Consider the following 20,310-nt stretch of genomic DNA (forward strand, 5'->3'; position numbering starts at 1 on the left):
AAATGAAAAATGAAAGGTAAAACTGTCAAGATAATACAGATAAGTTAAAAAAAAAGTGTTTCTATGTCACCTTCATGTAAGAAAGATAGGTTCACATACCCAAACTAGGCTGAACTATTCTGTGGTGGCTTGGTTTTCATAAGTACCTTTTTTCAACTTAAATAGCAGGAAATTAACTAGGCATATAATTCTTTTCTTTCTCAATTTTTTGCCAGATTTTTCAAGTAACCTATATTTGAAAACAGCATAATTAAACCAGAAATCCTGTTTTTGGTGTGCCACCCCTATGAAAAAATCCTGGAGGCAACTCTGTATGTGAGGGCATAAAAAGAGTGGACCAAAACTGCTCCACAATGACACGAGAGACTGATAAAGTCATACCAGAAACGATGGCTTCCCGTTATTGTTGCCAAAAGTGGTTTGACAAGCTATTAAGTTATGAGGTGTAGTTATTTTTCACAGGACAGCATATAGTGCTGTGAAAACTTCTCTTTAACATGTCGGTATATTGCAAAAATCTTTTATGTTTTTTTTTTGATCTTCTTTTTAATATACAACATTATCTTACCAAGCTTTAAAAGGTTCTCTTGGGCCTCCTCAGTGTGAGACAGGAGCCGCTGAAGCAGCGTGTATGCAAAGCAGTTGGCTATGGCTGGAAAGTCCATTTCCACTGACTTCCGATCTCTTTAGAACAAGAAATCAGATATGAGTTATGAAACACCACTACTAAAAGCAAGACTGAACTTTAATCATAAATACTTAATAATACAGAATTCTTTTATTTCAAGATTTTTATTGCAAAGATGCAAATGTTGCAGCAGGATGACAAAGAGGTAATACATTTATCTTACACATCGAGTTATTTCTGGTTGTGACCTGTACTGGAAATTATTACAAAGAAAAAGGGCTGTGGACTGACTGCTACAGTGCCTCTAATCAACGGTGAGGGAGAAATGCCACTGTGACATGAAAATGGAGCACCTCATTCACACTGAATTGCATTGCCCTAGTGTAATCATAAGCGTATTCTGTACTCACCTCCACACAGTGTAGCCATTGAGCTGAAGGAACTTGAGGACATCCTGAGCTCTTTCTCTGAATTTAGCCTTCTCTTTGGCACTCAAGGTATCATAAGGTACAAGCAGCGAATGGCTACCTCCTCCTGAGAATAGATATGAGTGAAATGCATAGCACTTTTATTAGCTGTTCAGCTCTTCCTAAAATGAAGGGGGATGAGATAAGAGTAAGAGAAAAGAGAGGAGATTAACTAGATATTATCAACACTTAATGCCACCTTTACTCTCAAGTTCTAATTTCTTCATCTTAGCACAGGCATTGTGGTAGTTTTCAGCCAGCTGTTCAGCCATGGCCTGAAGATGAGATAAGAAAGAAGAAAATTAACATAACTGAATAATATGTCAACTGCCAGTTCTAATATCTAATCTTTAACTTACACATTGGTCCCATGATAAGGTGATGCAGCTCATGTCCACAGGTTTGGGGCTGAAGGTTGATGCGCCTTCAAATGACAGCTAGGACAAAAAAAACGTCTTATTAATGGAATAAAAAGTTATTTGTAAGCAACGCTGCTTTAACAAGAACAAGCAGAACATGAGCACATATACCTGTCCAGACTGAGAGACCCTGCGTGTACATGGATGCATGCTAAACGCATCTCCTTCTTTGGTCCTTTCTATGTTCCAGCCAAAGGCAAGCATAGTCTTTATTGTCTCTTTGATGGCCCAGCGGTACGCCTCCTTCTCCTGGAAAATCAGAAATATAGAAAAGGTTTAATGCAAAACTAAAATAAGCAGGTATCAAGGGACAGCAGACTATTTAAATAGCTCAAGAACTTGTAACAGCCTGTCAATGAGTGCATATAGCCAGCCTTCAAGTACCAGGCATCACATGGATGTTATTTTCTGGGCTAAATCTTGTCTGCCTTTAGAAATGTGTCCTGTAAAGTAAACAATGTGGATCTATTCTGCATTTCCACTCAATTTTCTATTGAGCAGTGGTCCTAAAAGATGTCCAAATGGTACTGCACGTAGCTGTCAAGGTTAAAAATCAGATCAAATATGCTTGAAAAGTAAATGTTTAGTAGACTTGAAGATCACACTGTTCTGCAAAAATATTAACACTTTTAATGTGATTTATATACAGTACTGTATATGTAAATGAAATTTCTCATAAGATTATGACTCACTGTGTGTTGCACAATTTTAGCATTTTACAGTATGTACTAGGTTGTGCCAGCAGACGATGATGTCATGGATTGAGGATGGTTTCAATTTAATGGCGACGGCTTATCCGTTTTATTTATTGTCCACACTGATGTATTAAAATAATATTTTCATTAATATGAGATTTTTAATAAATTTGATTATTTAAAGACTTAATTTTGCACCTCCACATATGAGTGACATGTGCAGCACAAACATGTCTGGGCATGCATGGGCGTTCGCACACATGGCTGGACTTCTGTGTGCTGCTCCACGCAGGAGTGCAGCCGAGCTACCATATTTGATCAGAGGATATTTTTGACTGTTGAACTGTTTTCTTTACATTAGAACATCACATGACTGCATTTGCAAAGACAGTCATTCATCTCATCTCCTTAACTATTTGTTCCATCAGGCACATTGCCAGTGAAAAACTCCACTGTGCACCGAGGGGCGGAGGTGAAGAGCATAGGAGCACGAGGTGAGGTATGTTAAGTTAAAAAAATTAAAGAGACAGTAAATGTTATGCCTTAATAATTCTAAAGGTGTTCAGCTGATATCCTGCCACTTATGTTCAATAATTACAGCTGGCTAAATCAGTTGTTCAAACATGTCTTCATGCTGGAAGTGAGGAATAAATTGTAGTCTCCTCTACATCAGGTAAGGGGGGGTAACACTATGTTTGGACTGTGAAGCAAATCACCCATCACTACTTGACATTTGGTATGTATGCAATTGTCTCTGTACATCTAGGATATCACCACTTTCATTACTGAAGAACACTTGAAGAACATCCACACATGCCATAAAAACTGACTACTTCATCTGTACCTTTTCAGCAAGAGCCCTGTACGGCTTGAGGCGAGGGTGAACTTTGGTGTTCTCACATAGGTGCTCTCCATGAACCCAGCCACTGACAAACTGGAAGAGAAAACACACAGATTTACTAAACAAAAAACAAAGAATAAATCAGGGACTCAGTACAGAGAGATGTTTTGACAAGGCCGCAGAGAAAAATATGTACAAAGGTATTCTTATAATGACAGTCAGTCCAGACCAGGATATGATACCTTTTCCAGTGACCACTTTTCATGAGTATGCTCGGCATACTTGTTCACAACAAACTCCAGCCTCTCTGGCACTGACACACTAATGCAGAGACAGAAATAATACATTATTAAGCCTTGATTAAAACTGCACATTAATCTCTGCGAATCATAATGTTTATATTCATAGAATACAACACTTGGTCTGCTAAATTACAGGTTACACTTCTGATTAGGCAGGTCATTTTCACACGATTCTTTTTTCAATCATCCAAAAATATCCTTGGGGTATCTTACTTGGTAGTATCTACAGGCTGGGGGTCAAAGTGTCCGTCTGTATCGATGGAGGTTATTTTCTCAATGTGCGACAAGCAGTTTTGTTCCATATGATCAGGAGGCAGGGCCATGGCCACTGCAGAGAGGCACTGCACACACAGACTCGATAACTGAAGTATCTGGGGCTTTAAAGTAGATAAAAAACAAAACAAATTAGACAAGAAGACAAGCTATCAAAAAGAGTAAAAACAATGATGCTGTGTGACATGCTCCTCACGCAGCATGTCACCTTATACTAGCGTCTTCCTTATTATTTTCATTGCCATTTAGGGGAACACTACATCATGAGATCAGGTTATGGGAGGACAGCGAAGAACTCATTTTATATGAACTGCAATAATCGTGTTAACCAAAAACCCACCTATATATTTCAGAGCCTGTATTTAACACAGTTCATTCAATTAAAATTTAATAAGTTATGGATTTAGTTACTTGGGAAGTAAACATATGACTGCATACTCCTCCTGAAAAAGCATTTTCATATGCAAAGATTTGTCAGTGTCACATAACGCGAGCAATCAAAATCCCAACCAAGAAGTGCAATAAGCAGGGCAAGAGATATATTGTACACCCAAGCATGTACATTTGTACATATACAAGCCTTTTGTTGTGTAGTAATTTCAGCGAAAAACATCTTCATAGTTCTGTGCAGTGCTAATACTGTGCTCTGCTTCTGAGTCTGTTTGATGTCTGCTCCATGTGTGGGTGGTTTGACCTCATCAACTTATTTCTTTTGATGTTTTCCCGTTCTGCATCGTTCAGGTAAGTATCTGGCAGACATATTTTACGTACATTATGCTGTTCACATTTCCAAACAGTCACTTTAAGAGTGGGAGGTTTCATACCAGGAAATGAAAAATTAACACCTTATCTCAAGTGTGTTACATCTTCCCCGATGCAGGCTCTCGTAGTACACTAAAGAAGCGCATGAGAAATGTATTTTGCCATTTTTCTTCGTAAGGAGGACAAGAAAAGATGAAGGATACATCATGAGATGAATTAGTTTGAAGAAAACCTTTTTTTCCCCATTTAATGCAATTATTTTTGTGCTTAAGTACAAATTTAAAGTAATTATAAGCTCAAGTCAAAACTAACACACATAATCAGTTTAGTTTACCTTCTTGGCTAAAGCCTTGAACACCCCCCAGAACAACTTTGTAGACAGGTAGAGTTCTTCTTCAGATGCACAACCCTGCTCACCCTGCCTGCCAGACTGGGAGTAGTACTTCCACCTTTGCTCATAGTGACTGGTCAAGAGCTGATAGATGAAAGTCGTGATTAGTTAACAAAATTATTTTCATATTCAGTGTGTGGCAAGCCCAAATTTAATTATCCACCTTTAGAGGCATTTTGCTGTGGTCTGTCAGATGAAGGACATCAAAGACAAGCCGACGAAGGAGAGGCTGCATCATAGGTGGCTGGAGTTTACTGAGGACCAAGGGTTGCAGAATTAGTCACATAAACAGATTAATTCCACATCAGCCAACACAACAACCCTTCCCCTACACACACACATCCACACACTCACGCACAACGATATTTTTGACTGATTAGTACATCTCAGAAGGATGACATAACTCAGAAAATGCCATTAGCAAAATGTTAATAAATCCAATAATTAACATCACACTCTTGTTCATTTAATATGCCAATTATCTGTATTTGGAAAATGAGAATTCCCAGTGATTCATTATATATAATGAGTGGGAATAAGCTGTATCTGGATTGGTTAATATTTTGCTGTTGCTATTTTTTCAAACAGCAGCCTGACACTGATGTCAGCGGATATAGGAAGGAAATGTTGTAATAATTCCGAAATTAAGAGCCAAACATAGCGAATCCAGCTGTCAAACCATTTATTTCGGATATGTAGGTGAATCTAGTTTGGATGCTGTTGCAAATAAACCTCAATGACCCAAAAACTGAAAAATGCAATATTGGATTATGATACTCAAGGGAGGAACAACACTTCCCCTAAATATATAGCTCTCATTCAGAGAACCCCACCCATTTAATGCCATATTATATAGACTGTCACATTCTTTGACCTTGTCCTCTGTTTTTCATTCATACCAGCTGGACACCCTACCTGCACAAAGCCAACAGACAGTCTTCTGTAGTGTCTCTCTGAGCCTTGGTCAAGCTAAGAGCCCTCGAGAGGCGGTAGACTGCCTGAATGAGAGAATCAACCAGCAAGATGTGGTCCTCTAAATCATGGAAAAGAACTGAATATTTGGTGAGAAGGGGAAGCACAGCAGTACACAAGTATCTATTGACGGCCAGAGCCATATCAGTGGATCCTAGGTCAGCCTGCAAAGGGAAAAAAAGAGGTTTAACTTATGGGTGTGAAGTTTCCCCAGATTACATAAGGAGTGGTGGATGTTATAGCATTTAATGGAAAACAAAAATGAATATTTCTCAGCTTACAGTGTCAAGAGAGACAGCTGCCTGAAGGTCAGGCAGAAAGCCAACTTCTAGAAGGTGGAGAAGTAAACTCTGACTCTCAACACCATAAACCCGATCCAGGAACAGCACCATGGCTGCTTTGTGGTCTGGGCAGAACACTGTAGATAGGTCAGGCTCAACCAATGCACCATCTGGAAAAGCAAGACAAGATTAGATCTGATGACCAAGGTCATATTAACATATTATGTACTTTACATCTACTGTGAAAACTATGTGGTCCCATCTCTCTGTGTGAAAGAATGGTTTGGGACTGTCTAATATCTGATAAGGCGCTTAGCCTCAGTTGCCTCCATCCACCTCCACTATTTTTCCACAGCGATTGTGGAGTGAGGCATCAATGTCTAATGAGTTAGAAAAAAGCCACAGCTGCCAAAGTCTGGCCAATGTGGCCTATTCAACCTTTAGAGACTGAAGGGATTTGAAAGGAGATGCTGATGACTCCCTGAAGATCCTGAATAGGGATGAGAGACCTCAGAATGGCCCTGATACGGATTGCCTCTCCTTTGCCTCCTTGAATTAACTGGACAAAAATAAAATAGTCATTCAAGACATAATAACAACAACTTTCACAATACAAATTAATAAAATAACTGGTCACAAGTGTTACAAAATTTCAGTGTCATAACATATGATAACCTGTTTTTTAACCTCATACTGACTCGTCCTGTGAGTTACTTTGGATTTTATTTTTAAATTCACCTTTCAGTCAAAATTAACATGTATTTAATATAAAAAAATAATTACTGGTGTTATTCACTGTCAATATATAAAAATACAGTTACACTGACATTATTGCATTTAAATATCTTAATGTACTTTATCTAAAGAACATCAATGTGCCTTTGATGCACAAAAAGTCCCCTTCTTTTAATTCACCTGTGCACTTTAGCGCTATGTTTTCAGACACTTTCAGTCAGGTAGACACGCTCAAAACCTGATGGCTCGAGGATCTGATCCAATGTTCACCATTTCATTTATTCACCCTGTTGAGGGTTTTCCAAATCAAGGCTGGGTACTCTATCATCAATATGAATAATAGGACCTGACCAGTAAATCTGTCTTTAATGGCTTATTGCAGTATACTGAATGTTGGCCAACAAGGGACAACAATCTCTATTAGAGTAAGTCCAAACTAGGTCTGAGAATATCTTTAAAACATTAAAAAACCTGTAACCAAGTGTGGGTTACATAATAAATATTAGGCACAATGCAATGCAGCATCTAAAATGCACACTTTTGTCTGAGGTTTATTCTTTTAACAGAAGTTTGCAGACTCTCTTCATTAGGCTTTATTGGTTGAGACATGAGTAGATATTGATGTGGAAGAGCTGATGATAGCTAAGGGAACACTTACATGCATCTCCGGAGCACAGCGACCGAGCAAGTCAATAAGAGCTGAGTAGAAGGTCATGATGGCGTGCCCCATGTGAATGACATCATCATCGCTGTCTTGGACAACATCTCTATTACAGGACACAATCATAACAATGAAAAGCCTGCAATGACCTGATATTATCTATCACGGATTATCAACATATATTACTGGTGGCCTCTACAGATAGAAGCTAATGTGTACAGATTCTTTTGTTGCTTGTTACAGTTACTTCCACTGATTCTGGATTTACAATATTTCTAAATCCAGTTTAAATATTTTTTTTAGATTATGTGACTGCATATATCTGATACTGACAGCGCTCTGTTGGAATGATAATTGGTACAAGGACCATCCATAGAAGGGTCTTCAGAGATCTTGATGGCTTCTTCCATGGCTGCTAAGAGACCATTTCCCCCATCACCTCGCAGCGCAGGGCCAAAACACTCAGGTCGACGAATCAACAGCCTCAACACCACATAAGCATTCTCCTCGACACTCTCACCTGTGACCAATCAACACACAGCTTTGATTTTTATTCTTCAATATCTGCCATAACAATAAATATATTAACAAAGACTCTCACAAAGAAAACTGATCAATTTAAACAGCTAGAGGATAAAAATGTTATATATCTTCTGTAGAGTGATATAAAACAATATACTGCACAACTCAAGTGCTGCACAGAGACGAGGTGAAGCTGTAAATACTGAGGAGCACTTGGTACAGAAAGCCATTGCCATTTGGCTGAACTGTCAACAGCCTCAAGGGCAATTTGAACAGATGACTTTTGGGCACCGCTTCAGGCTAAGGAAAATCAATAGCAGAGTGAATTACCTCTAGTGCAAATACTGCAGCTTAATTAGGAGCGTGACATGATGCAGCCTCTTGTTCCTTTTTAAATTTGCATTTTGCTCCTATCAACAGTGTTTTAAGTTTCAGAAGCAATAAATGACCTGCATGCTCTGCAAATGAAATGTATATATTAAGAATTAAATGTATATTATACAGTATACTCTATTAGTATTAATTAAGCTTGCACTTCTTTTTATTAAATTGGCAAGCTAAAAATTTTCATGTGACAGATCAAATACCATAATCGAGCCAGCCAAATGTATGTAACGACTCACGTGTAACTTTGTTGCAAATATCAGGGTGACATTTTAGTCCATTTTTTCATATTTAAAAAAAATACCGTATGAACAAATATACTAAAAATGAAAACTTAAATCTTTAATTTACCATTGCAGAAGACAGCAAAACGTAGAAAATCCAGATAACGCTCGCCCTCCACAGGATTCCACCCTATATCGCAATAACCTTTTGCCACTAGCATTGGACAGCTCTGGAGACCACAGCCAGCAAGGCACTGAACCACCTGGAAAAAAGATAAGATTTATCAGCAAGCTGAATCTCTTTCTTAACATTATAGCTTTCTTAGAAACTAAACTTTAATATTATAAATATATACATATTATATTTAAGCTCCACTGTCTATATATACTGCTGCATTTCCCCTGCACCTTGAATCATATTTATTAATTATACATTATTATTGTCATGAAGGAAGCCAGTATACTGTCTACAGAATGACTAATGGACTGTAAGATTTCTGGTCAATACAGAGTTACCTTCTCCAGGTCTGATTCCCTCAGTGCTAAGGCCAATTCATTATTATCCATAACTGAAGCTGCAGCCACATCCAGAGGAGTGGATCCACGCATGGACGGTGAAGCTTTGCAAAAACAAAAAAACATAAAACAACTGAAACATGGGCTCAAACTCTCCATAATGCCAGGCTATTAGTATAAGGGCAAAACACAATAATGTATATCGGTGTAGTTTACTTCTATATATTTTCAGTAAACTACAATCAAAAATGTTTCAAGTTTGGTCTTTACAAAAGAACAGTGAGATTATATAGCAGAGAAAACTGACATTTACCTAGCCCGACACTGCTGTTTTCCAATAAGTAGCTGAGGTGGTCAAACAAGGCTCCCTGATTGTGTCGGCTGATACGGCAAAAATAGCACAGGAATCGACAGCAGCTGGCAACCATCTTAGGAAAGGTAATCTCCTAGCAATAGTAAATTAAAACAAGCACACAGAGAAAACAAACTGTAAAGGGGCAGACGCTGAGTGATTAGACTGAATCATGCAAATTAGCCACAAGAGAAATTAATTTGAACTCCAACCTTTAAACTAAAAATAAATATCTAAACTTTGATTTCATTATTTCTATACATTTGAGCCATTTTCTCACCTTTATTTGCCCTTCTCCAAGAACATTGACCATCACCTCCATCACAGTCTCATGCATCGACAATGCCCTCATTAGGTTTGGATGTTGGTAGAAAACTTTATTATTCATGATATCTCTGTAGATGTTACCAAAAATGTAAGAAAACTTGGGGCACCACATGGTAATGGAAACTTGGACACTAATAAATTATACAAGAGCAACTAATCATTCTTACCCTAGTCGTCTGATCATCAACCTCTCTTCCTCTTTCCCCATGCGAACACTGAGGAGGGAGCGGATTTGGCCCAAGGAGGACAAGAGTGCCATGGTGTCCTCCAGTGACGACTGCTTGATGGTATAAGCTTTGAATAAGGGTCCTTCCATTAGGCCCCTGAGGCCCTGATACTGGCGGTGCAGCAATGAGAAGATAGCACTGACTAGTTCAGGGTCCTCAATCTCAATTTCTTGAGCCCAGCGCACCATTGTTTCAGAGATCATCTTTTTGAGGGACTCTGAAAGAGTAACACCAGGTGAGAAGCAGAGATAAAAGGACAGGCTCGAAATCCTATTATCTGTGTTTAAATGACAAATTGATTAATTGATGTGTGTGATATAGCAACACATTGGAAATTTCATTTATTAGGTAATAACAATTTTGTTATTATGTCACTTAAAGTAAATATTGCATTGCCAGTGTTGGGGTACTGTGATATTTTTACTTTGTCATGTTTTGTCATGTTTTTACTTGAGTTCTAAAGATTCATCAGTTATATACATAGTGGACAGACACACTTGCACTGCAATCAGGGGACTTCAGTTCACGTGCAGGAGAGAAAAGCAGTGGCGCAGTCTACAACTTATTAGAAGTGGAAAAATGAACACTTCTTTCATTTGTTGTGCACTAAAGGACAAAAACCCATGGGTAAAGCGCAAACTGTATCTCGGTTATAAACACCTGCTGATAACACAATTCTTTGCAAGCATCTGCAAAGATAACACAAAGCTAGAGCAGAACCCAGACTCATGTTTAGGCAGAGTGTAAACCAACCTCAGCCAAACATCCAGAGCTTGATCTAAACAAAAGCAGCAATGAACGGTCAGCGTTGTAGAACTGTAGGCTTTATTTCTACCTGGGAATGTTTGTAACCAATTTAAAATCTGCTAAAACCAGACTGCTCCCAGGGTTCAAGTTTCCACATCATAGGGTCTCTTCCTGTCTCCCTGGCTTAATTCCTTTGAGCCTGTTTACCTCCTGCTACCAATGGCTATTCTGTTACTGGGCAGCATTATGAATGAAGCAGTTTAATCTCTAAGATTTTGTGGTTGTGGTAATGGTTGATGGCCTTTCTGATGCAGCTTATGTTAAATTACAAATGGTCAAACTTATGAACCTTCCTTTACTTTGATGTTTGACATTTTTGTAGAGACAAACCCTATTTGACGTAAACTTTGCTTTGAGACTTAACGTAGTCCAACATCAATCAATGACTCAATCAACAGCTTATAATATTTTTTCGTGACTTTCTTCAGGTTAGTTTTTTTTTTCTCTATTGTGTTTAACCTGGGTGTGCTATAGACCTAGAAAGTGCCTTTCTTGATGGCAAGCTACCCTTTCTATTTAATTCAACTAGAACTGACAACATTGTGGTAGAAAACACGATAGATATTTCCAGATTGCTGTGATGATGATTATGAAGAGGTCTTACGAAGCTGGTTTTCAACTTTGCTATCAGCTATATATTCATACTTAAACATCATAAACACTTGAGGTTTATATAGTTAAGTGGTAATTATGTGACAATGCCACAAACACGCCACATTACAGGGTAAAACAGGTGTAATTTAAGTTATGTGTCAAATTACTTTCTCCAGGAAGCAACTGAGCAATAACTTACTTATCACTTAAGTTATATGCAACACATTAATTCTATGCGTAATGACATCAAAACTAGACATGGCCTAATATAACATCTCCTTCACCAACATTATGTTTGCATGGTTTGTTAGTAACCAAAAACATGCTGCGTGATCACAGGTGCAGTTAAATAAAATGACTTATAAAGGTGATAAAATGCAACAGGAGAGCAAAATGTGCAAAGTAAGAAAAAACAACTTGTATTCACTGGGGCTATGTGAAGAACACCCGTCTATATCCATTGATGACTTATTACTGCCAAAGACTCTCGCCACAAGACAGAGAAATCGTTCTTTTAGAGACATCTCTGCATCCTCTTCATCCTCTGAGGTGCTGGCCAAATCAATGCCTGTGGAACGACAACAGCATAAAATGGGATTTAATCAGTGCTTTCTTGGAGCTTTTTTATAATTCCCTAGCTCAATAAAAATTCAATCAGTCAAAGATAAGCTGTGTTCCAACCACAGTGTGTCTCAAGAAGGTAATGGAAGTCTTGAAGAAGCTCCTGGATTTCCACTGGACACGGAGAGTTCTCCTGCTGCGCATCTTCTCTGAAGGTCAGCAGCATATTGATCTGTAGTCAGGTGAGAGATTACAATATGTATAGACAATCAGCAAGTGTGTGTTACATGCTTTCTTCAGAGTTACAGCTACATTACATAAACCAATGCAAAACAAATGCTATAACTTTTATCCTTTTAGTTAGTATTCATATCGTGCAACCTGCTCCTGTGGCGGTAACCGGAACTCCTTTGTCTTGCGAGCAGTGAGGGCAGCAGACATGTTGAGCGCCTGCATGACCTGGTTGTAGCGAAACCGCTGGTTCTCCTGCAGCTGGCCAACAAAGCTGTCGGAGAAAGCAATCACAGCTTCTACCCTGTGGCGAACCTGGCAGTCACACAGGTAGGATAGCAAGTGGCAGAGCTAGAAAAAGAAATAAAGCAGTCCTTCATGGCTAATTTTAAACATACTTGAAGGATTCAAACAACACAGCACATGAAGCTAATCCCCAGTGACCCACAGAGAAGAAAGAGCATTATCAAAAAAAACATTTTTTTTGCAGATTGGTTCACCTCAAGTTTGACAGCTTCTGGAAGCTTCATTTGAAGAAGTCCTTGTTTAACAGTGTAACTTTCTTCAGTGATCACTCCTTTCTGCTCTTCTTCATCATCACTAGTTTCTTCTTCCAACTTCCCTATGGGTGTTCCAGGCCTTGCAAATGCACCTTGCTCCATGAGTTTAAGAATCTTCCCTAAGTCTTCATCCCTACACACCCCCATAACCAAGAGGCTGTAGAAAAGTCTTAATAAAGGAACAAGCAAAAGTTCGAAATTGCCTCCTGCAGGATCCCTTACATCCTGACCCACAGCCCAAACTGCAGCAGTCAGCATCTCCACGGTAAGATTCTTTAAAACGTCCAGAGGGATTTCTGGGCTGTCTTTGCAGGCTATTTCCAGTGCACTAGCTCCTTCTATGCAATCGCTTCTGATAAAGTAAGGAGTTGAAAAATGCATCTGAGGTTTAAGGGATGTGCTACAGCTAGCACTTGGTATTCCCTCTGGAGGTTGTCTATCCCCACCATTAATAGGACTGGGATAAAGGGTGATTTCTCTGGTTTGGTCAGTCATAGGAACTATGTATTCATGGTTCATCATAAGACAGGCTGTGGTGTAGCTGCTGAGGAAAACCTTGAGGACAAAAACAATAAAATGTATTCAGATATTCTCCAAAGACCAGGACGTACTTATTCTTTTGTCAGTTAATGTTATCTAACCTCCAACAAGCAGTCACCTGAAAAAGCAGCTGATAAAATGCAGACCGGAGCAGGCCAGGGAGGTAGGGATCCTGAATAGCATAAAGAATCTGCGACTGGTCCACATGACTGCAGAGGGCATGGCAAACTCTGGTGTTGCCAAGAGCACATAAAGAGCAGTAGAGCAGGAGGGTATTGTTGTGAAAGGTCAAGAGGTCATCAAGCTCCGACAGTTCCAAAATGTCAACACACCTACATGAATAGCATCAAAAAGCAAATGCAACTTCACTGTTATTAACCCTAAATCTAATTAAAGCTTTTGCACCAACAACATTTGGAACAAAATTTCTTTATTTTCCTGAAAATATTTCTTTGTTCTTAAATCTGTAAAAGATCAAATCCTGTCTTCTTAACCTGTTTTCATCAGGAATGTGAAGGATCATGGCTTGTAAGGGCTCACGGCATTGAATTCTCCAGCCGTGACATTCATCTGGTCGATCAACCAACACTTTCAGTGCTCTGTCTGGTACTCTAGTCCATGAAGCAGGCCTCAGCCACTGGACCTGAACCCTAGGAGGACACTGAGGAGTGACATTCCTTGACTGGCTCCGAAGCAAACCTGAGGACAGTGGCATCACATTCTGGATTCGAGAAGAAGACAAATACAGGAAATTATGTCATACATGATACTTTTAGGATGGTATGAAAAACAAACTAAAGTTCAGGCTAACATCTTGCGTTGTAATTTATTACTCTTCAAATTTGTCCACAAAATAAGCAAAACCTGCTTAAAAAAATAAAAAGTATCTTAGCCAGGTTTAATAATGAAAAATGAATTACCTTGATGCGTCCCAGTTCAAACTGAAACATGTTTTTGGTGGTGGGTTTGACAAAAACAGCAGGAAAGAGCTTTGTACTTGCCTCCACCTGATTTGCAGGGAAACAGTTTATGCTCAGTTTAATAATGCAGTCCAACAACTTGCCTGTTACTGACATTATAACATTGGCAGCCCCACCCATATGGAAAAGATATATATAAATCTTATAAAGTTTGTATCTGTCTTGTGTGAAACTTGTATGAAAAGCATACAAGAGTGAAAACACATATAAGATCCCTTGAAAGATTATATAATGAAACTTGTATGTTTTGGATGCTTACTAAAAAAAATATATGAAAGTAATGAGAAAGTGGCCACTTTCATGAGTAAATCATATATGTTTTTACTATTTCTTTTCCATATGGGCAAGTTCAGTCCCAAGTGTTACATACATAGTAGGGCTGTGCGATATGACCAAAATCTCATGTCCCGACAACGATATATATATCACAAAAATGTTACATTTTCTGTAAATCTCGGGCAACTCGATATGCGTGAAGTCTTTTTTTCTAGCTAGTCGTGTACCTGGAGTCAAGTGTTTTGACCAATGCATGAAACTACATTTTTAGACATTTTCTTTGTGAGTATTTACACGGCGTGCTGCAGGGAAAAGCCTGTTCTAACGTTTGAGTCTAAGGTTTATTTTTTAGCACCTGACGGCTCTTTTTTGCTTCTCATCCGTAAACATTCTGCATACTCTTTCACGTGATTCAGTTTATTTTGAAAAATCTCAACAGGATCTTGAGCTTTATTGTGAAAGGTTTATGTGGAAAATAAACAAGCAGACGGCGGAGCCACGCGATGGTTTTACCGTCGTTGTTGCTAACGACAACGCATAAAAACAGTCGCTTGTCCGTCCGTAGTGTGCTTATTTTAATCATAAGAGAAAGAGAGAACTTTAAGAAATTACAGTGACCATCAAAATGATGGAAAAATATTGCCGTAAACAGGTTATTTTGCGAAATCACAAAACAAACTATAGAGTAATATGAAATGATAGACGTTTTGATATCGTCATCCGATATATATCATTATATCGAACAGTATGAGACATAATGCATAAAACTTACATTTATTAAAGTAAAAAATACATTAAAAAAACAAACAAAACAAAAAAAACACAGTTTGTTGTGTGACCTACTTGGTAGAAAGTGGCCATCTCCACTCCACTGGAGGTAAATGTAAGCAGACCAGTGGTTGTGTCAATCAAACAGCCAATTTCCAATCCTGTGCTTCTCCGACTCTGAGACAGGCCTGTTGCCTCTCCAGCACAAACCATATAGCAGTTAGACCTCTTTACGCTATGTAGACAGAGGGGTATTGTCTGTTTAATGGAAATTTACAGCACACTGCAATATAACACCTCTGCAGTAAATATAGTAATTACAGCAGATGAAGGATAATTATAAAAAAAAAAAAAACAACTCTATTCAGTCAAAATTCAAAATTCTTGATACAGTCACCTAAAATACTAAATAAAACTGTTTTGTTGTTCACCAACCTTTCCTGGACTTTGCCACTGTCATCTCCAAGGGTGACAGTCACAGTGTGGACATTGTCAGTGTTAAATGTCATGTCATGCTGATGAAAGTCAGAGGTCACCCAGCCTACCCACACATTGAATGGCTCCTGGCCTGGAAGAACCCGCACTGAGTAGTAATACTGAAACAGAAAGGTTAGTTGGTGTCACTGTTTGGTATTTGCATCTTGCATTCAACAGTTTTATTGCGGCAGGTAATTATACGTGCTGGCAAAGAAGTGAAGCACACTGCATTACAATTAGTTTTGTATTGTGTATTTTCACATGATGACGAGAAGATAAAGCCTTACTCTGGAGCTCTGGATAAGGTGATCATAGTTATCCTTGTCGACTACAACGTCTTCGAGGAGCCGTGCAGATGAGTTACTGCTGACTAAGCCTGGTTTGGTCTTCTTCAGCATAAACCTTACAGACAAAGAAACGCACATTAATTTCAGCAAAGCACAGTTATTGTGTTATTTTGCATTCAATTTTAAAGGAGATGGACCCTCATTCCATACTTTCTTCATTTTCCTTTCTCTACCACCTACCGCTGTTTCAGTCTTGATGTTTTGTCGTGACTATGATCTTTATGGTTGAGCTCATCTCTTGAACCAGCATAGCTGTGGGCTGACTTCATCAGCACCTCAAAGTCAGAGTCCACCTCCTCCTGCTCTTTCCTTTCTAAAAGGACAACAGGCATTAATTACAGCAGGGCCCCTGGGAGCTTAAGCAGGCTCATCAAGGTCATAATGGCAGAATATCAATAGCATAGACAGTGGATAATCTGGATAGCTTCAGCTATGCAAGTCACCCACACTAATTGTTTCTCCCAGTAGCCTAATAATAATAACAACAGATCTTGCATCAGGTCTAGAGATATTTGCTTGTTGAAATTATGTCAAACTAAACAGAGCTTTAATGTAGTCCGATGTAACATTTTCTCAAAAAAAGATTTCAAACTTGAACATACTGTATATAACATCAATAAACCTGAACTTGGAGAGAGAGCACTGGAGGCCACAGGAAGCACGCCCCCTGGTGGGCTTCTGAGGACAGCAGCACATCTGACAGACATGCTGAGGCGATAATAGCCCATCTCACTTTCTCCACCATGGTGCGGTTGCATACACTGGGAGACCCTCAGGCTGGATAAGGAATCTGCTGAGCCACTGACTCTTGTAACCTTGAAAAAGATTTGAACAAGGTTTTCAGGATCTGTGTTAACTGATCACCGTTATTAGCAGCTCTAGGTCATCAAGGTCTGTAGATGGGTGAAGGAAACCTTGTATATATGGTAAGTTTACCTGTAAATAGTGATCATCAGGTAGTATGGAGGTAAATTGCGGCTGTTTCCAACTCATCCACAGAGCTGGGTCTCTGGCCATGTTGATGGCAAAAGGTCTATACCCCTCCTGCAGGCCACACACAGTAAAGTATTGCAAAGAGCCTACTTGGCGTCCCAGATTCAGCCTCCCCACCTGGTTCACCCCAACACTAACCACAGGTAATAGGCCTGGAAGACACAGGAAGTGGCAATATAGTTTTCCGATATTAGACTTTTAAATAAAGGTATAGTAAAGCTATATTAGAAACATCAAAATGCAGCAGAAAGTATAAAGCCAAAAACTTTTACAGACCATCTCTAATATCAAAGTCCTTGGCAGTCAGCTCCGATCCTCTGTCATTAAACAGCAGCTCTCCATTGAGCGTAACCATCATGGTGCATTCATCCATGTCCACCAAGCAACCCACCACATCACCTCTCAGCCATGGACGTCCCAGGGGCTCGCCACCCTGATGGTACCACTGAGCCTGAAAGCAACATTGAGTTAGAAGGAAAGAGACAAGTGCAAAAAGCCAAAGGCAAAAAAAAAAAACAACCCAGAAGAGCCAATACAAGACATGTCATAAAGTATATTTTGCATGAGGTTACTGCTATCTATTTGAAGAGTTATCTAAAAACTCTACAATTTTCTAATACTCCATATACCACATGTTAGTACCAAAATATGATACGTATGGAAAACAAATCACTAAAAATTGGAACTGTTTGATCTTAATTAATCATATCAACACAGCTTTGGAGTAACTGAGACCTTCTGTGTTGGTCAACCAACAATATGAGGTCAGGAGTCACTGCAAGGATATGCAACTAACGTGACACAATATGCAGACATTAGAAGGTCCAAAAAAAGTAACTAATGTTTCAGTTTCTTTCAATAGATACTTGTCTGTGCCTACATATCTCCTTCTGTCTGCTCTCTAAAACGTCACCTAGTCTCAGTTATAGTTATATAGCAAGAAAAAACAGTTAATTAAAGTTCATTAGTTAAGTAAATTCAAAAAAGATGAAAATAAATAAATATGCATTAACAAAGCCATTATAATTTGGGCCGATTCCCATTCAGCTACTGTTATGGTCAGTAGCCAAAGTAAGAAATGTCAAATTTAATTATATCTCACCTCAAATCCATCAAAAACATATGCTTGGTCATCTGAGCCAAGCTCTTTATCTGGGGTACAGCCTGGTCGGGCCCAGCCCACTCTCATATTCCCTGCTGTCAGTATTTCATATTCAAAATACCACTTCCCCTGGGTCACAGCATATGATTTATCTGGTCTGAACACTCTGCATTTCTCAGCAGAGAAGAAACATGGCTTTGATAATGTAGCTGTAAAGCCAAGAAACAGGAAACATATTGTTATTTGCCATAAACGTATTTCCAAAAAAGTTGGAATGCTGGATACAATGTAAGAGACAGCAGAAAATCCCCACTAATCAAAACTCTACATCTACACATATGTCTAAATAAATAAACATGTAATAAAAATATATTTGTCATGTTTAACATTCATTAGATTATTTTCTACATAAATATGTGCTAAAGATTATTTGCAAATCCTAGCAATCTAGGTTTATTTACATTTTCTACAATGCCCCAAGTTTTGTTTTTGGGAAAAGCGTTGTAGAACAAAATCCCTCTGGGAAAACAATGGTGACAACAAATACTGCAGTATGATTAATATACAAATAAACCTTTGTTTACTACTTTGTTAATATATTGAAGTTGAACTTACACTGATTACCTTACATATGATGTGCACTAAGCTACAGTTTTATAACAGATCTTTGAAACATACTGTGTTCCTGATTTAGGGGCTCCAGGCTGTAGCCGTATGCCAGCAGGGTACAGACAGCCTCTCTGACACTCTCTCTTCCCACTCTCCGAGTTCTTTCATCAAGAAGGCTGTAGGGCAGAAGGTAAGGGCTCTGCTTTGCTTTTATATCCTAAAAGTACAGACGCAAGGAGTAAGAAGGGCAACTATGTTTGACGCTATACAATTATCTCATGGTATAACCTTTTGCTACTATGTGAATATCTATATAAAGTATATTATAACTATTTTAACACTCTGGAAAAAGTACTTTTGTGTAAGATGAAACAAACTGAAGTAATCCAGCACAAAACATAAACCTGTTGCGCTCCATAAGTCCATCCCTGTTTGATTCGCTCTCTGGCCCATACGTTGTGTTCATTCTCTGCCAGCAAGTTAACTGCTTCCTCGTGGTCTGAGCTCAGAGACACCTGGCTCAGGTCTACTGGAGCAGGCCTGTAGCCAGTCATCTGCTCATACCTAAGACAGAAAACAAAGCAAAAAAGACAGAGATGTGACAGGATCACAGTTACAGTTCCTGAATGTTAAACATTATTTTTGTATCATTCCTGTATAAAATACTTTCAACTGCCTTGAGTAAACAAAATGCTCACTTTTTCCCTCCTGGCCTACACCCTGCTTGAACCGCACGAAACAAATAAAGCAGAACATCAATAAACGTTAAAGAAATATAAATAATAAATAAATAAACAAAATTGCATTTAAAAAGTGGGGGAAGAAAAATTCTCAGAGAATTCAAAGGAGCCAACATATGACTAAAGGCTGCAAAGGAAAAATACACACTTCAAACATCTTGAGTTAGCGTTTGAAAAGAGTGTGTTCAGTAGGCGGTGGTTTATGATGTTCATTGTGCTGTTGTACTGTTTTATCGCAGTTAAACTATTCTTTGACATAAGCTGTAAGTTTTTAAAAGAATTTGTTTGCAAGGATGGCTCAAAGAAGAGTGTTGAAATTGAAGTGAGATGTTCTCCTAGTGAAAGCATACGAGATCAAATGAATATGAACTGCAGTTGTGTATCCTCTCTTTATTGTAGCCTCATAAAATGAGTTACCATTACCACCATAAGATGGTCCTTATCTTTTTCTGCTACTTTAATTTAGACATGATGCAACTCACAGCTGAACAAGACTAAATTAAATCAAACATGATATTACATTATGCTTGGATAGGCTCCAGCAACCCCATGACCCTAAACTGGATAAGCAGATAAGAAAAAGGATATATGCATAAATCTTGCATAGTGGATTTTTGTTTTTTTAGTGGATTTTCACTTACTTGACAGGAAGTCTCATGTATTTCATGTGTTTCTCAGCATGATCATCCATCAATCCGATGTGGAAACCAAGTGCCAGCAGGGTCCTCCAATGAAGAATAAAACTT

At 38.7% G+C, this 20,310-nt stretch overlaps 1 protein-coding gene across 2 annotated transcripts in view; it reads right to left on the bottom strand.

Moving 5' to 3' along the window:
* ryr2b (ryanodine receptor 2b (cardiac)) overlaps positions 1-20,310 on the bottom strand; it is a 75,429-nt gene that overhangs the window by 34,964 nt on the left and 20,155 nt on the right. For both annotated transcript variants that reach the window (XM_014337495.2, XM_014337493.2), the window contains exons 23-60: positions 20,206-20,289; positions 19,229-19,388; positions 18,894-19,041; positions 18,216-18,424; positions 17,390-17,564; positions 17,057-17,265; positions 16,743-16,935; positions 16,301-16,433; positions 16,061-16,175; positions 15,732-15,892; positions 15,372-15,531; positions 14,193-14,279; positions 13,767-13,993; positions 13,391-13,604; positions 12,673-13,287; positions 12,323-12,523; positions 12,062-12,173; positions 11,808-11,948; positions 9,920-10,196; positions 9,706-9,820; positions 9,387-9,519; positions 9,074-9,177; positions 8,685-8,820; positions 7,761-7,947; positions 7,425-7,533; positions 6,470-6,590; positions 6,032-6,201; positions 5,694-5,914; positions 4,942-5,032; positions 4,722-4,862; positions 3,566-3,729; positions 3,293-3,371; positions 3,054-3,143; positions 1,626-1,763; positions 1,455-1,532; positions 1,295-1,370; positions 1,039-1,162; positions 569-684 (exon numbers count right to left, since the gene is read on the bottom strand). In XM_014337495.2, coding sequence (XP_014192981.1) covers positions 569-684; positions 1,039-1,162; positions 1,295-1,370; positions 1,455-1,532; positions 1,626-1,763; positions 3,054-3,143; positions 3,293-3,371; positions 3,566-3,729; positions 4,722-4,862; positions 4,942-5,032; positions 5,694-5,914; positions 6,032-6,201; positions 6,470-6,590; positions 7,425-7,533; positions 7,761-7,947; positions 8,685-8,820; positions 9,074-9,177; positions 9,387-9,519; positions 9,706-9,820; positions 9,920-10,196; positions 11,808-11,948; positions 12,062-12,173; positions 12,323-12,523; positions 12,673-13,287; positions 13,391-13,604; positions 13,767-13,993; positions 14,193-14,279; positions 15,372-15,531; positions 15,732-15,892; positions 16,061-16,175; positions 16,301-16,433; positions 16,743-16,935; positions 17,057-17,265; positions 17,390-17,564; positions 18,216-18,424; positions 18,894-19,041; positions 19,229-19,388; positions 20,206-20,289 — 6,014 coding nt within the window. The remainder of the gene's footprint in view (positions 1-568; positions 685-1,038; positions 1,163-1,294; positions 1,371-1,454; positions 1,533-1,625; positions 1,764-3,053; positions 3,144-3,292; positions 3,372-3,565; positions 3,730-4,721; positions 4,863-4,941; positions 5,033-5,693; positions 5,915-6,031; positions 6,202-6,469; positions 6,591-7,424; positions 7,534-7,760; positions 7,948-8,684; positions 8,821-9,073; positions 9,178-9,386; positions 9,520-9,705; positions 9,821-9,919; positions 10,197-11,807; positions 11,949-12,061; positions 12,174-12,322; positions 12,524-12,672; positions 13,288-13,390; positions 13,605-13,766; positions 13,994-14,192; positions 14,280-15,371; positions 15,532-15,731; positions 15,893-16,060; positions 16,176-16,300; positions 16,434-16,742; positions 16,936-17,056; positions 17,266-17,389; positions 17,565-18,215; positions 18,425-18,893; positions 19,042-19,228; positions 19,389-20,205; positions 20,290-20,310) is intronic.

Source organism: Haplochromis burtoni, unplaced genomic scaffold, assembly GCF_018398535.1.
Source record: "Haplochromis burtoni strain Fernald_Lab_line unplaced genomic scaffold, NCSU_Asbu1 Contig_7, whole genome shotgun sequence".
NCBI lineage: Eukaryota > Metazoa > Chordata > Actinopteri > Cichliformes > Cichlidae > Haplochromis > Haplochromis burtoni.